Genomic DNA, 12,475 nt, shown 5'->3' on the forward strand with positions numbered 1-12,475 from the left:
AATCAATTAAAAAATGGTTGAATAACCAGACCCAAAGAGGAATCAGCTATAGAAGATAGCAAAGTAACCTGGGGATCTGTCTTTGGTCCTATGGTGAGCCACAAAATTCCAATCTAACAAAAGTCACTGAGACAGAGCTCCAAGCATGATCAATCAATTTATTAAGGAGTCCCTAAGGTAGTCCCTAATTAATTGAGCTCAAGACCTTTTTTCTCTGTCAAGGTCTCCTCTGCTTAGGGAAAAGTTGTTTTTATAGCCATTGAGGAAGAACCAAAAATAGAATAATTCCATGATTGGTCAATTCCAGAAGTGGGGAAACCTCATGGTTGACTAAAGGAAATGTCCATCCATCACTAAATCAGACTTTCCACAGGTGCCCATCAGCAAAGTTTTGGGCCTTTCACAGTTCAGCCCCTTCTACAGGGGCTTTCCAAAGGTCACAAGATCCTGTGAACAGCATCTTGAGGCCTTTCATAAGACCCTAGTGTTTGACCAACAGTAATCCTACATTTCAAGGAAGTTATGGTTTTGAAGTAGAGGTTCAAAGGGAGTAGGTAGGTGTGATTCACAAAGGTGGAGAGGCAGATGAACCTTATTTCAAGTGCTGCAGTGGAGAAAGGAGCCTTATTTCAGTCACTACACCGGGAGCGGGGGCCAGTATCACACTTACAACTCTCATCACAGACCCAACAGTGGGAATCTAGCTGATAAATCAAATACAGTTAATATAACCATTGGTTCATAATAGATTAATAGGTCATAGCTCTTATCCTGACAGCATTAGCTAACACAATGAATTCAAACTTAGTCCAAGTCTGCTTAATTCACTAATACAATCACTAATACCCATCAAATCACAATGAACTGAATAACTGCTGATTAAATTGAGGAGGGGCATCAAAGTCATCTTCACCCTATGCTGTTTGACGTTTTGACCAGTGGCTTGGATAGAATCATAGATGGAATACTTGTTAGATTGGCAGGTGTTACAGAGCTCAAAAGGATGGCTTCCACATTAGCTGTTGGAGTCAGATTCTGAAAAATCTTGATAAGCTACACCACTGGGCTGAATCCAATAAGAAGAGATTAAAAAGAGATCATATGAAATCTTACAACTGAGACCAAACAATCGCCTTCATAAGCACAAAATGAGGGTGGCATGGGTAGATGTCAATGTGCCTGAATAAGCCCTTGTGATTTTAACGGACTGACTGATCAAAAGGAGTCACTAGATTGATACAGGAGCCCAAAAAGCTGCAACATCTCAGACAGCGTTAAGAGAGGAGGAGAAAGAGGGGGCAGCTAGGTGGCGCAGTGGATAGAGCACCAGCCCTGGAGTCAGGAGGATCTGAGTTCAAATAGGACCTCAGACACTTGCCATCTACTAGCTGTGTGACCTTGGCCAAGTCATTTAACCTCGATTGCCTAGCCTTCCCCCTCCCTTGAAAAAAAGAATAAGCAAAAAAGAGAGGTGATGGGCCTGCTCTTCTCTCTGCCTTAGTGAGACGACATCCAGAGTATTGTTTTCATTTCTAGACCTCACAGCATAGAAAGGACATTGATTAAATAAGGAGTATCCAGAAAAGGTTAACCAGAATGGCCTCAAGGGCATGCCATATGAGGACTCATTCAGAGAACTGGAATTTTTAGCTCAGAGAAGAGAAGGGGCATGAAAGCTATTTTAAAACATTTCAAAAGCTGTCATATGGAAGAAGAAATAGATTTTTTCTTCTTGACCCCTGAAGGAAGGGCCACACACCATCATTGGTAGAAGTGAGTTGATGTATTCCTTGTCTATACCAAGTCTCTTTAGACAACTCACCCCCCCGCCCTTTTTAGTTTTGAGGCAATCGAGGTTAAGTGACTTGTCCAGGGTCACACAGCTAGTATGTGTCTGAGTTCAGGATTTGAACTCAGGTCCTCCTGACTCCAGGGCTAGTGCTCTATCCTAGCTGCCCCCCAAATCCCCTCTTTCTCCTCCTCATCAGAATGGGCTTTCTTTGCATCTTCCCAATGTCATCCTTGAGAGTTTTCTTTCCGCCTAGAGGCTGACTACCCTTGTGGTATCGTATCTTTTACCTTTGGAAATCCACCCTTGCGAAGTCTAGACTGTGTTAGATGACGCTCAGCTTTATTCTTCTCTATCACCAATTCGAAGGTGGATGAGTCATTTCCCGAACATCATTTCTGTTCCACTCTCCGGTTCAGTCCTTCCTTTAATGGGAAAATCAGCTACAAAATAGCAGTTCTCCTCATTTGTTTCTTCCACCTTTTGAAGGATGAAATTATAATTAAGGCTATTCAAGGAATTGTTACCTGCTGGTTTTGGCAGAGAGCTCCATCAGGTCTGGCTAACTGAACACAACTTTCTCCTGCTGCTATCAGAGGGCTTGTAGATGGCCTCAGATGCCAATGTCACTTCTGTTTCTTCATCCTTCAGTCTTTACCCAGATGATCTCCAGCATACTTCCTGCCTCTGCTTTCTGAATTTCTCCACATCGATACATCGTCTGAGAACCATAGGGGGTTTAGACAAGCCCAGCTCTTATAAACACGCACAGTGTTTGGCTGATGTGATCTTGGTGTGATCTTCAGGGCATGTAAATTGTCTTCAGTCTGCAAACTACTTGCTGAAGAAATGCTCTTTTTATTGGCTGCTGACCTGGCACTAGGTTAGCTTCAAAAGGCACTAATCAATTGGTAGGGCAACTAGGTAACACAGTGGATAGAGCTCCAGTCTTGGACTTAGGAAGACTCATCTTCCTGAGTTCAAATCTGACCTCAGGCCCTGGACGAGTCACTTAACCCTCTTTGCCTCAGTTTCCTCATCTGTAAAATGAGCTGGAAGAAAAAAATGGCAAACCACTCTAGTATCTTTGCCAAGAAAATCCCAAATGGAGCCATGGAGAGTTGAATGCGACTGAAACAAGTCCCAGAAACAATCCGTCACTTTAAGTGAGCCTGTTTCTCTCTGCACCAGTGGCAGTGGAGGGAGGACAGCATGCTTTAAACTTCCGGGTGGGGAGAGTGGCTTTGGCCCTTAATCGCCCCATCTGGGCCATGAGCATCGGCCTCTTTCTTCCTCTCAAGTCTAGAAGTATCAGACTAGGCTATGACCTTCAGACTAGGCTATGACCTTATGAGTTTCAGAAGGTGAAGAGAATCAACCACAAGAGGTCTGAGAGCTGGAGTCCACAGTAGAGTTTGCATAGTTGGCCAGCACAGGAGCAAGTAGGACCCTGCCCAGCAGTAGACTGACCCAGAAGCCAGGATACCAGTTCCTACAAGCAAGGTAGTGACTCAGTCCACTGGCTATACCAGATTTGGAAATGAACTTGGTGGGACAAAAGCTTTATAGCAACTGTCCCAGGGCCCGAGATGGTATAGGGAGATTGCATCCCTACTATTTGCATGAATAATTTGTACTTCTTGCTAAATCTTCATAAATATCCCTTAGTAAAATCTAATTGATGGTAATTGGTTAAGTGACACTGAAGTTCTACTCACTGGTGGTTAACATGGGGGAAAACATACTGGAATAGAGTCTCAAGCCAATGGCATTAGAGAAGAATCCCATAACCCTTCAGGGATGCACCTAGGCCCATGAGGGGGGGAAATGTAGCCACCCTTGGTGTAAGGCGGCCTGATTCACCAGTAGAAGCAGAAGTTAAGACCCCCCCAAACCTGATATGGACTACACTAATATCCAACACTCTTCTGTTGTTACAGGTCATAGAGTTGACAAATACCAACCTTCACTATTTGCCTGTTTTCCCTCTGGTCCTCACGAGATAATCCTCATCTGGAGGCTATTCATCAGAGGGCAGGCAGCTGCTCAGTCCTCAGAGGGAGGAGCCTGGCATTTATTTATCATTGTTCAGTTGCTTTTCAGTACTGTCAGACCCTTTGATACACGAGGGTTTTCTTGGCAGAGACACTGAAGGGGTTTGCCATCTCCTTCTCCAGCTCATTTTGCAGATGAAGAAACTGAGGCAAACAGGGTGAAGTGACTTGCCCAGGGTCACACAGCTAGTAAGTGCCTGAGGCTGGATTTGAACTCAGGAAGACACTCTGTCCAGTGCAGCACCACCTAGCTGCCATTTAGCCCTTATTTGGTCCTTCTTTTTACTTTTCCCCTCTGTATCACCTTTGTTCACTCTCCAACCTCCCAGCAGAGGTCCAGATTCCTCATCTATAAAATGAAAGAAGCCTGATCCAGCTCTGAAATTCTGTGATCCTATGAATAACAGAACATTCAAGAAACATTTGTTAAATGCCTAATAGGTACAAAGCCCTAATCTAATGATGCATGTTTATGATCCCATATTGTGGGTTTAAAGTTCGTGACCCCCTTTTATAAATGAGGATACTGAGTCTCAGAAGTGAAGTGACTTGCCCAGGATCACACAGCTTTCATCAGACCTAGAATTTGAATGTGGCTCTTTCCTGACCACACATCCAAGGCTCTTTCTACCCACCCTGTGATTTCTGGCTCTGTGGTGTACAAGGAAAGGGTGGCACATAGAGCCTATAATCTAGATGGAAAAGCAAGGCACCCAACTCCTCAATGCTTCCAAGATCTGTGATTTCTCCTTCCCCTGCTGTATAAGGCAATCTTTCTTAACCTAGATGAGCTTCAAGAATTGCCATGGCCAAAAGAGTTATAAGCCCAAAGCCAGCCTGGTAGTGAGCCTATCCGACCTCAGCTGGTCTGATCTAGGGGTGACAGTCAACCACCAGTTTCATGATCAGGGATATAAACACTTTTATATTTGATGGATCTCAAATTTTGTCTGGATAGACATGTCCATCACTGACACAGATTGCTACCCCTCTGTGACTCAGTGTTATTGAAGAGTCATTAATGGCTGAAAAATCCATCACCCTGTGGTGGACCTGGTAACAAGGTTTTTATATCTAGATGAAAAAATCATAGGCTCATAGACCCAAGGTTAGAATCGACCTCAAGCCCCAACCACCTCATTTTACAGACGTAGAAACTGAAGCCCATAAAGATGAAGGTCACACAGGTAAAAACACATTAAAGGTAAGATCTGAATAATTAAGAATATGTCAAATGGTATAACAGTGTACCCTAATGGAGGTCTTTTTCAGACTTTTTTCTTTCACCCTTATAATTTGTGATATACTTAGCACTATTCTTTGTAATTCTTTAAAGAGTTAAGTAATTAAATTATTATACTCATTCTTTGGGGGGTGGTACATTAAAGAAGCAGAGAGATCTTGAATAACTAGCCAAAACTCCAATTTGGTGGTAGTGGTGGAAAAGAGAACAATCTCAGAATCTCTATATTTTATTCATTGTTGTACCCACACACCCTACAGCTATACTGAGCAACTGTCATCAAAAGGTTAGACATTTTGCTTTATAATTTTAACAATGGAAATTCAGAGCCCAGAGTATTCATAGATTTGTCCCTTCCAAGTGGTTTGAAAGAAAGGGAGATGTTAAGTATCAATTATTTGACTATTTAATAAAAATGCAGTTTTATGATTTTTTTCAATTTGAGCCTAAGGATTAAAGAAGTCATTTTCCCTGCCTGTGAACTGAGGGGATTCCTATTTCCTAATGACAGTTGAGGCAGAGCTGCAGATGTACCATACACTGTGGTCAAATTGTAAATTAGAGATAAATTAGCCATGAGTAGAGTTCATACTTTTAAGTTCAGAATCTAATTCATTTTATTTCACTTTTAACAAATCTCCAATATACAGAGAAATGAGACTCTGGGTTCTTGCTAATTATAAATAAGAAGTTTTCCATAAAGATAAACAGTGCCATCAACTACTACATCTTTTCTTTACACTAAAGAATTGGTTCCATTTATTACAGAGCTAGCAGATATGTGGATAACTGACAAAGGGAATTCAGTAGACCTGTCTCCACACTTAGCCCACCAACCCCTCCTCTCAGTTTTGAAGGGAGATTCCCCCCCACCTTCTCTTCCTAGTACCAACTACAGAGAAGTCTTTGCCAAACAAAGTCTCTTTCCTCTCCTCTCCTTGCTTCTCCTCTCCTCCCCCCATCTGTCTCTCTCTCTCTCTCTCTCTCTCTCTCTCTCTCTCTCTTCCCCCCCCCCTCTCCAATTCAAAGTATATCTGATTATTTGTGTAAACTAGGTTACATAATTGTTACATTAGAAACAAAATAGGAAAACCATGTAAGGAGGGTTTAAGTCCAGTTGTTTGAAAGGTAAATACTACTTAGACAGTAAATATAAACAAACACACATGCACGCGCGCGCGCACACACACACACACACACACACCAAGTACATGTGAATTTCAAAGTTGGCTGAAGAATCATTCTCAAATATCCATCTAATGATGCGTTCCCAAAGTGGAATGAGCCGCTTTATAAAGTCGTTAGCTCCCCATCATTGCAAGTCTCAGGTGGAGGCAACGTTACCATTTGTTAGGGATGTCATAGAGGCAATTTCTGGTCTGGACTAGATGGCATCTGAAATACCTTTCTGTTCTTAGACTCCGTGGACCTTCTACCCAAGTCGGTGTTGTGGACAACACCAGTGGCCATCGCCATGGAGACATATTGCAAGACTATCAGGAAATGAATGCAGTACTAATATAAAAAAGAAACAAAGGAAAGGCTATATTTTATCCGTAGTTAAGTAGTTAAATCCTATATGAAAGCTGGTTAAAAAAAAATACAGGGAATTTACACCCATAATACTCTACGAAAAAAATCTAAGTTTTTTCCTCATGCATACACACAGACGTCACACTATAGCATAAAGGTATTTATTTTGACAAGTGAGTGTAAAGATTAATATTATTTGCACAAGGTGGAATCAGTTCCATTTTGAGCGTAGACAAGAAATATATGTGTAATGAAAGCAAGGGGTATCCATAACTTGATTTGAAACATGTCAAACTTACAAAGTTTACACAAGTTCATTCTCTGAGGACTGAAGCTGCAGGATAGTGTCATCTTATTCTTTCTTGAAGGTTGAATGTTTTCCTCAAAGGAGTCCGGAAAGGGTGGGGAGAGGGAGAAAAAGTCTTCGAACTGATTTTCGTGATCAAGTCGCTTAACATTTTCATAGCAAGCAATGAAATGATTCAAAAGATTGATTCTATGCTCTATCGATTCTACATAAATGTCAGTGAGGGAAGAAAAACAAGGTTATGGAATCCTCTGGATTGATAAGCTCTCTTCAAAAAAAAGTTATAAAATGCTAACCTTCTTCTAGAGATGCAACATTTCCCAAACAAAATCTATTTCTAGGAATTCACTTCAGGGAATGAAGCTGGAAAGCCCCAAACCCCGCAGGCTTTTTGCCTGATCTGCTAGCTTCCAGCAATGATTAGATGAGGAGGAGGCACCCAGTGGCCTTAATTGGCCATTTGAAAGTGTTCAGGCTGATAGCCCAAGAGTCTTTGGGCATAGTGCTCACTCTCACCCGGCAGCTTGGGTCCGACGAGTGCATGGTAGCTGTCCTGATTGAAGTGTTCGCAGTGCAGATGGATCCAGTCCCTCTCTGTGCTGTATCTCTCGGCTTCAGCCAGGATCCGGGTCAGAGCCATGATGTAACTGAGGGCCATCTGCAGGGTTTCATACTTGGATAGCTTTTTATCTTGGCCCCACTGGGGAACCACTTTTCTCAGGCGATCAAAAGCTGTGTTGAGCCCCTGCATCCGCCGCCTCTCCCTGGCGTTGGCAGCCAGCCTTCTTCGGGCAGCGTTCTCCATCCTTTCGGAGCCACACTTCCCCACACACTCGATGCCACCTTTGCACTGGGGCTCGGATTCCAAACTGGAATCCAGGGAATTTGGTTTGCAGGATTTCATACCTCAGAAAGTCTGATGCGCAGCACCCCCACCCCCAAAGTTTTGGCAGCAAAGAAAAAATACTAGGGAAGGTGATGGGCGAGGGAATCTTCTCTCTCGGGATCAAACTGTTTTTACCTGTTCTGAATGTGGCCCCACTTGAGCAATGAAGAAGGGAACTTAGGAGAAAAGCAGTTCATTTGCGGGAGAGGAATTTGCTGTCTTAAGGCAAGAGCTCAAAGCTCTGTCCAACTGGATCTCTAGCTCGATGTTTCTTCACTTGCCTAAATTTAAGGGAAATTGAGATGCTGAATAGAACTCCATCTTCCCAAAGTCAAGTCTAAACCACAAAGGTTTTTTTTTTCTCCTCCGTAGTACTTTCGGGCATGAAATAAATTCAGTTTGTTTGGTTAGAGGTCCTTTTGGGTCCTCAAGGAAAGCGTCACTTTTCAGTAGGATATATTCTTTCATGAAAAGAGAGAGAGAGAGAGAGAGAGAGAGAGAGAGAGAGAGAGAGAGAGAGAGAGAGAGAGAGCGCACTTCTTCTTTAGTAGCAAACAATATCTTGGAGAGAGGAGGAGGAGAATTTATAGCAGAGGACTGGAGGATTGAACAGGTGGTAGCAGGTGGGCTGGCGTCCCCCTGTTTCCATCTCAGCACCTTCCTACCCTGGGAACTGCAGGGAGAGAGGGGGGAAAAATCCTGGTAAAATCCTGACATTACTGCTTTCATCTGTTGAAGTCTCTCCAAAGCCATGTCTGTCCAGCCCTAACAACGCACCATCTGGAGCAGCCTAGCTGTCCCCAAAAGAATCACAAACAGTCAGGGGAGAGAACAAAAACGACCTTTCCCCTTGAATAATCATTTTCAGTATCAGCCATCAGCATTTGTAGCCAGAATTAAGCAAAAGTCTTTTTTTTAATAATTATTTTAAAAGTTGTCTGCTCTGATGATGATTTGGGAGTGATGTATTTAGGTAGCATTTCAGTAAATGAAAATTTGACTTTAACAAAATAAGCAACTCAGTCCAAATGATGTCGGTTATTTAACCGACATATTGAACCCTCTGATTAGTCTATTAGATAAATGGGAACAAAGTAGAAGGTTCTAACTAATATAATTGCAAAACAGAAATTTTCTTGTAAGAATGTTGATACCCATTTTCTCCCAGAAATATTGATAGCATTTCAAAATATATACCACACATATAAACATTTTCATTTAATCCTTAATAGATTGCATTGAACCCTAGGCAAATGAATTCAGCATTTGTCCTTCATTTCTTATTATGCAAATTCATGAATAATATACATATGTGAACTTTGGGTATGGATATCACATTTAAATTTGTGATTTTAAAGTCTGTATAAGCAAATCGTAATACACATTACCCAAATGTGTTTCATCCTAATTTATAAATAGTTTACATTCTAGGAAGTTTAGAATGAGTTCTTTAAAGCTATAAAAAGAGTTCCATTTTCACTTATGAGACTCATAATTAGCCATCCATCTGGAAAAAACATGTCAAAATTACCTGGGAATTTCATTTGTTTGGACCATACTCCTTGAACAGTCAATATTTAATTTGCTAATTAAAGAACAAAAACATGAAATTGATAGGGGAAAAACAATTAAATTTCATATTTCATCTTCCCTCAGCTTGTTTCTGATTCCTGACATGGTGGAGAGCTCTAAAGAAACCAGGAACCTCTCAACAAGGGGGTGAAGATGGAGGGAGGGAAGGAATTTGAAACTCAAAATTTTTAAAAGTAAACCTTAAAATTTGTTTTTACATGCAATTAAAAAATAAAATATGAGTGAAAAAAATGTGAAAAGAAAAGAAACCAGGCACCACACTCATCTTCATAGGATTCCTGGATTCTTTGGGGAGAAAGACTGGACATTTTTTCCTTGCTTTTGAAATGTCAGCATGGAATCCAGATTTGCCATTAAATTAAATTATCGATGAGCACTTACAAATTGTGAGCCTTTTTCCTGAGGACTTCGAGCCCCACCCCCCACCATACACACACATTGTTCTCCCTGTGACTTTGGAGTCCCTGCCTCCCAAGGGGACAGTTGATTAATCCCTGGTTGAGACCCTGACAATGAAGTGGAGTTGAATAATAGGAAGACAAGGGGATGCAATTGGACATTAATGGACTCTGGCCGAACAGATGTTGGATGCAGGCTGGCTGCTTCTGCCAGTGCAGTGGCTGCTAGGAGAGGAGCATGGCAGTCCTGCTATGAGGGGAGCGTGCTGGGACTTTGCTACCAAATTATGCACCATGAGGCTCAGGGTTTGGTGGAACTCTGGCCAGGTACTCTTATTGTTCCTCATCATCCTTTTCATCTCATAGGAACTCTGTGTGTGTGTGTGTGTCTGTCTGTCTGTCTGTCTGTCTGTCTGTCTCTGTCTCAGTCTCTCTGTCTCTGTCTCCATCTCTCTGTCTCTGTCTCTGTCTCTGTCTCTCTTTCTCTCTCTCTCTCTCTCTCTCTCTCTCCCTCTCTCTCTCTCTCTCTCTCTCATATCCTGGGAACATCACTTGGTAGGGAAGCCAGATGCTACCTTGAGACTGTTCCGAATTTTTTGTCTAAAATGTCTGCCCCCTTCATGGCCAGGTCATCAGATGTCTTTCTTTGAAACAGAAATAGTATATGAAGAACAAGGGGAAGCACAATCCCATCCCCTGAACCTGGCTGTATGTGAGGGTTCCTGACATTTTTAGTGTCACTGATTCCCTTGGGAGGCTAGTGAAGCCCAGGGATGCTTTTTAGGATCATGTTGTCAAATGTATAAAATGAAACACATGTGGTTATCCATCATGTTGAAATACAGTAATCAAAAAAAAAATTTAAGTTCTTGGGCCCTTAAGTAAGAACCCCTGCCATACAAGGGGCGTGAATTCTGGCTCTCAAAGTCCTTATGGGTTTAAACAGTAGTGTCCAACTCCACTAAAAGTGGATCCATGCAGGCCACATATTGACTTAGAAAACCACAAATTAATATTCTCTTTGTTGAATTCTATTTGCATTTATTCAGTCAAACTTTTCCCAATGCCGTTTTAATCTGGTCCAGGTTGCTCTAGGGAGTTTTGCTGGCTGTGAGTTTGACCCCTCTGGGCTTAGATGAGGCCACAGACGGTAGATTGTTAGCACTGGAAGGGGCCTTAAGGGGATCCTAGCTGAGCTCCGTCATTTTGTAGAAGAGAAAACAGAGGCCCTGAGTGGAGGGATGGGCCCAAGTGGGAGCCAGAGTCAGAATCACAGAGCTTGAGCAGCGGCCCGACCAGGAGTCAGGGCTTCTGACTCAGATCAGTGTTTGGTCTGATCGTGTGGGTGATGAAGGAAGAGTACGACCCCAGGTATCAACTTGTCTCAGGGTTTATTGAGTTTGACAGCAGCGGAGCCCTATCCACATGGGCAGAGGCTCCCCAAAGTGAACTTACATGGGGCTTGAATATTCTCAAACCACAAAGGAGAAGAAAGGCCAAAAGAGATTGGGAGAGGATGTTGCAGGAGCTGGCTGATGATCTAATAACCTTGATCTGAATGGCCAAGCTGATTCCTGAAATCAGGGCACATCTGAGGTCTCCTTGAACGTATGGCATCGTTCAGGATGTTCTTGGAGCATGGCAAGGAGGTCCTTTAATTGGTGAGCTAATGCCTAACACAGATGGAGGGAGCTGTGCTTAGTCTGTGATCCACACTGGATACAAACAAAAGGGCCTAGGTTCCAATCCTGCCCCTGATTCTGACCTACATTATCTTGGGCAAGACACAACATCCAAAAATACCAGTATCTATAAAATGAGGGGACTGGAAGGTATCGTTGTTCCAGTTGTGTCTGATTCTTCATGACCCCACTTGAGGTTTTTTTGGCAAAGGTACCGGAGTGGTTTGCCATTTCCTTCTCCAGCTCATTTTACAGGTGAGGAAACTGAGGCAAACAAGGTTAAGTGACTTTCCCAGGATCGCACAACTGGTAGGTATCTGAGGTCAGATTTAAACTCAGATCTTGAGTCCAAGCCATCACTCTGTCCACTGTGCCACCTAGCGGCCCAGATGGTATTGGGAGTAGGTATAGAACAGCAATCTATTATTAGTTTAGGTCAGATTTTGGAACAGATTCAAGCAGTGCATTTGGTCAGCTGTAAGTAACAGAAGCTCACAGATTCGTATACAGTAGTCTGTATATGTTCTCGTAGAATGCTCATGTTTGTTGATACTGAAATTCATAATAAAAGAAGAAAATTTATTGTAAAATATTATCCTTTAATCTCTGAATCTTTGTTACTCCATATGTGGAGAAATTGTGGTTTTTACGTATATGTGCAGGATTAGATAACATCTGTGTAATACTGACAGATTTGAGACTCTTTCCAGCATGGAAATTCAATTCAATTTAATTCAATAAACATTTATTAAGTGCTTACTGTGTGCCAGGTACAGTGCTGAGCCATGGGGATGAAAAAAAAAGAGGCCGAAGATAGTCTCTGCCTTCAGGGAGCCCACCATCTAATGAGACAATATGCAATGTTTAATGTGAATGTATATATAGAGCCTATATCGGATTGCACACCATCTTGGGAGGGGGGAGTGGGAAAGAGAGGGAGGGGGAGAAAATTTGGAACTTGAAAACTTATGGAACTGAATGTTGTAAACT

General features: G+C 42.3%; 1 protein-coding gene across 1 annotated transcript; it reads right to left on the bottom strand.

Annotated features, from left to right (window-relative positions):
- Positions 1-7,374: 7,374 nt before the first annotated feature.
- On the bottom strand, positions 7,375-7,830 carry ATOH7 (atonal bHLH transcription factor 7). Its single transcript, XM_036734347.1, has one exon. It carries the CDS (start codon positions 7,828-7,830, stop codon positions 7,375-7,377), a length of 456 nt encoding a protein of 151 aa, XP_036590242.1.
- Positions 7,831-12,475: the final 4,645 nt, after the last annotated feature.

Source organism: Trichosurus vulpecula, chromosome 8 (genome assembly GCF_011100635.1).
Source record: "Trichosurus vulpecula isolate mTriVul1 chromosome 8, mTriVul1.pri, whole genome shotgun sequence".
Lineage (NCBI taxonomy): Eukaryota > Metazoa > Chordata > Mammalia > Diprotodontia > Phalangeridae > Trichosurus > Trichosurus vulpecula.